Consider the following 4,047-nt stretch of genomic DNA (forward strand, 5'->3'; position numbering starts at 1 on the left):
AAAAAAAAAAAATAAATCACATTTGGGTCACATTAAAATCATCAGCTAATTTAAAAACTCTCCGCTCCTTTATACTGTCGAGTCTTTCTATCCAAGAACATCATCTCTTCCTTTTGTTCCAAGTCTCCTTTGAGTCACCTGGGAATGTTTTATTCAAGTTTTCTTTAAAGATTTTTCTTAAGACTTTGCACAATTTTAGAAAAAATTCGCCTATTTTTCATCTTTTATTTTTGTTGTTGTAAATAGGGCCTTCTTTTCTAACTGGTGACTTTGTGTACAAGTTGGCTTTGACTTCTGTATGTTAATGCTACATTCTGTTACTTTATTAAATTCTCTTAAGTCTATGCTAGTTTGTTGATTTTGAGTTTTCTAGAAATAGAATCACATCATCTGCAGACGTGGCTTTACCTACTTTCCAATTTCAGATTTCTCAAATCGCTTTCTCTCACCGCCTTGGTGAATCCTGTCATACCTTACCAAGTCACAGTGGCAAGAGTGGGCAACTCTGCCTTGTCCCCGACTTTAGTGGGAAAGCGAGTTTCCATTACGTAATTAATACACTGGCTGAGGATAATTTTATCAATTCCTTTTTTTAAAAGTCCAGAACGCACGCTGAATTTTCAACGGCCTTTTCTGTGTTTATGAGGATAATCGTGACTTTCTGATATTAATAAATTGTATTGAACCATCCTTGCTTTCCTGGAATGAATCCCACTTGGTTGAGATTGTTTTTAAATGTGCTGTCGGATTCCATTTTACAAGCAAGATTTGGAGGAACTAAGAGGTGGAGCTTAAAGTGGGTAGCCGTCGTGAGCTGGGACGGTCTCCCTGAGCCGGGCCAGTCAGGGAGAGCAACCAGTGGAGTGGGCAGCGATGAGCTGGACGAGTGAAGACTCCTTAACCCATTCCCTGTTCGCTCTGCGAATGCTTGCTGGCATTTGCAGCTGCAGCGCTTACCCCGAGATAACTCGTAGATTACGGTCCTGACCTCACGCCCAAAGTTTGGCACGAAATTTCTTGCTTTCATTATCATTTTCCACATCACTCTAGTATATCGATAGCCTTTGGAAACAAATGGCATCATTCTGTTTATAGCATTGTTTTTAGTAGTGGCATTTCCACTTACAAAACATAGTAGTTCTCGATCGCTGAAAATGTCAAATCCTAGAAAATGTAGCGTCCCGACGTGATGTTAACATCGTTCTCAATTGTCGGCCGAAGAGTCATTTGACGAATCCAATGTATGCACACATTTCTGTCACGTTAGGATCAGAGACAAGTTCTGTGTCTTAGAATGACTCCAAGAACAGTTTTTGTATTTTATTTTCTTGTTGAAAACCTGTCATATTTGCTTCAGCCTCAAAGAGTGTGTTTATGTAAAATGATCACTGGCAGTGAGCTGCACTTTTTTTTTCTAAACGGGATATGGGTTAAACCTATTTTAAAAAGCATATTTCAATGAAATGCCCATTAACGAGGACTAGTTAGGTAAATTACGGTACATCCATACAGCAGAGTACCACACAGCAGTTACAAAGAATCAAGGATCTCCTAACGTGCCCGGATGGAATCATTTCCAGTAATACAGTGAATAAAAATCAAGGGCAAATATGTGTTTTCACCGTTTGTATATAAAAAAGGAAAAATATCAGAACAGGACTTATTTCTACATCGTACGACTTAAAAACAGCTCCAGAAGGAGACACAAGAAACAGAACACTCGGTCGCCTCCAGGACGGGCGAGACCGGGCGCTGACAGCCAGGGGCGCTCGTTGGCTGGCTGGCTTGAGCTCTGCTGATATCCTACTAATCCAAAAATAAATGTTAAGGCGAAAACTTGGAACCAGAAAAATAAAAAGGACCCAGGGGGCCCCGTTATTCTTCACCGGCCCATACAATCCTGGATTCCTGATCTGGGGGTGCACAGGGCCCGCCGAGCCCAGCCTCTTTCTCACCCAGCCCCTTTCCTGGGTGCCTAGGTGGGCTGGGCCCCCGTCGTCATCCTGTTTGACTGCTCTATGGAGACGATGGTCAGGAGAGCATTGGCGGGGCCAAGAGGAGCCCTGGGCAGACTGCGAGCCGGCCGTCCACTAGCGCCCGCGGACACACGACAGCCCGTCCTGACCTCTAGCAGCAGAAGGTCCTGCCCCAAGACGCGAGTGTGCCCGGCTGGCTGCTCCCCGCCCTGGCCCCCATGGGAGCAGATCTCCAGCTTCAACAGCACCGGTGGCACTGTGGCACGGCCTCTCGGGGCCGGTGACCCGCCGTGCGTGCCGGGGACTTCCGTCCTCTCCGCTAGGCAGTTCCGGTGAAGGCTGCGGCCTCCCAGCTGTGACGCCTAAGACCTAACGGCAGTGACTGGCTCCCACACTGCAAAATTAAACACTTAGAACATAGCTGTAAAACGTAAGATCACGACAGCTGGCCGACCGCAGCGCAACTCCGATCCGGCCATACAGATTCTCAAGGTGGCAAGCAGGGATCGCAATTTTCGAAGTGACTCACGTCATCCGTGGTCACAAAGATAGGGAACTCTGGTGATGTTCCCACCCCCGACTGACAGTGGAACGTGAGATGAGACTAGAGAGGGACAGCAGCGCCTGTGGATGAGCTCTGACCAGGGAGGACACGACGGGAGGCCCCCTCCCTGCGGGACACGTGCCAGGCTCGGCCTGGCCTTTGCTGACTACACCCCTCCTCCCTCACTGCCCCGCAGCTCCGGACGCTGCCCGGCTTCAGAGGCCACGAGTGGTTTCCCCATGCTGAGGCGGAGGTCAACCCCGCTGTGACTCAGAACCAACCCCGCTTGCTCCCCCTCCTCTAGATCTTGGCAGAAGCAGCTCCAGAAAACATTTTTGCTAAGTGCTGCTCTGTCGTCGAAAGCCTGCAGTAGACAGGAGGGGCTGGGGGCCGACTGCCCGCACAGGGCTCAAAAGGGGTGCAGCACCTGTGGAGTAAGGCGTCTAGGGAGCCCAGGGCTCTAAGCTGACTGCTCGCACGTCCCTAGAGCGACATGTCTCTTCCTGGCCCACAGTGCCACAAGGTGGGCTGACTGGGGCTGCCAATGAACACTCCATTAGGGGCAGGTTCCTAACAAAGGTGCGAGGTTGCCGGGCTATGGGAAGCCCCACCTAGAAATGGCACCGTTGCGGGCTCCCACTCAGTGCTGCCATTGCAGCCCGTGGGCCCGGGCATCCGGACTCTCAATGCAAGACCCAACTTAAGCATTGCTATTCAACCGTAATTCTAAAAGGAACACTCCCGCCATGCAGTATGCCTCGAGATGACCCCTCAGTCCACTCTCCTATCTCCTGTCCTCATCCTTCGGAGGCCACGGCCTGTCGCCCAGCACCGGAACTGGCAGCATTTCTTTGAATAGGGCAGGTCTGCACCGTGGGGCTAACGAGCTAGGTCACACAGCTAGGCGCGCAGTGAGGCCGGCCCAGCTCCCGCGAGACAGCTCCGCCGTGTGGCAGGCTGCATCCATAGGAACGCCCGTCCTCGGGGATCATCCCAGCTTCCCTGCTCCCCAAGTTCCCAGAGGGAAGAGCCTGGTGGGGGGAGACTGCACCTCGGGGACGTGGCCTGCCCCTCCCTGCTAGGCAAAACCAGAGGGCCGGTACCCCACTCTCATTGGTCAAGCTTCGCTCCTCTACAAACACAACTGCGGCCAGCACGCAGTTTTAGACAAAAAGCACTTTATTTAACCAAAAAAAACAAAAAAAACAAAAAAAAAAACGAGGTGTTATAGGAAAGCACAACGCACCTGCAGAAAACTATTTTCTCTTATAATTGTTTTCTTAAAAAAAAAAAAGAAAAAACACAACACAAAGCTTGTAATTTCCAATCACCGTTATCAGGCTTTTACATCTATGAAGAACACATCTGTTTCAAAACTCTGGGGGGAGGGGACAGAGACAGAGACGGCACCCGGCAGACGTGGGGAGGTTTTGTTATCATTTATTTGTGAAGTTAAAAACGAGCGATAAAAAGTAAAAACTGCCATACAATTTTTTTTTTTGTTTTGTTCTCAATTTGTTTCAGTTT

The 4,047-nt window shown here is 49.2% G+C and overlaps 1 protein-coding gene across 1 annotated transcript in view; it reads left to right on the top strand.

Moving 5' to 3' along the window:
• The window catches only part of LOC112475792 (adenylate kinase isoenzyme 5), a 10,973-nt gene extending 8,135 nt beyond the window's left edge, over window positions 1-2,838 (top strand). Inside the window, exon 2 of the mRNA XM_025043528.1 lies at window positions 1,980-2,838. Within this exon, the coding sequence (XP_024899296.1) occupies window positions 1,980-2,312 (333 nt within the window). The 3' untranslated portion in view covers window positions 2,313-2,838. The remainder of the gene's footprint in view (window positions 1-1,979) is intronic.
• The last annotated feature ends 1,209 nt before the right edge of the window (window positions 2,839-4,047 follow it).

This window comes from Pteropus alecto, unplaced genomic scaffold (assembly GCF_000325575.1).
Source record: "Pteropus alecto unplaced genomic scaffold, ASM32557v1 scaffold30, whole genome shotgun sequence".
Taxonomy (NCBI): domain Eukaryota; kingdom Metazoa; phylum Chordata; class Mammalia; order Chiroptera; family Pteropodidae; genus Pteropus; species Pteropus alecto.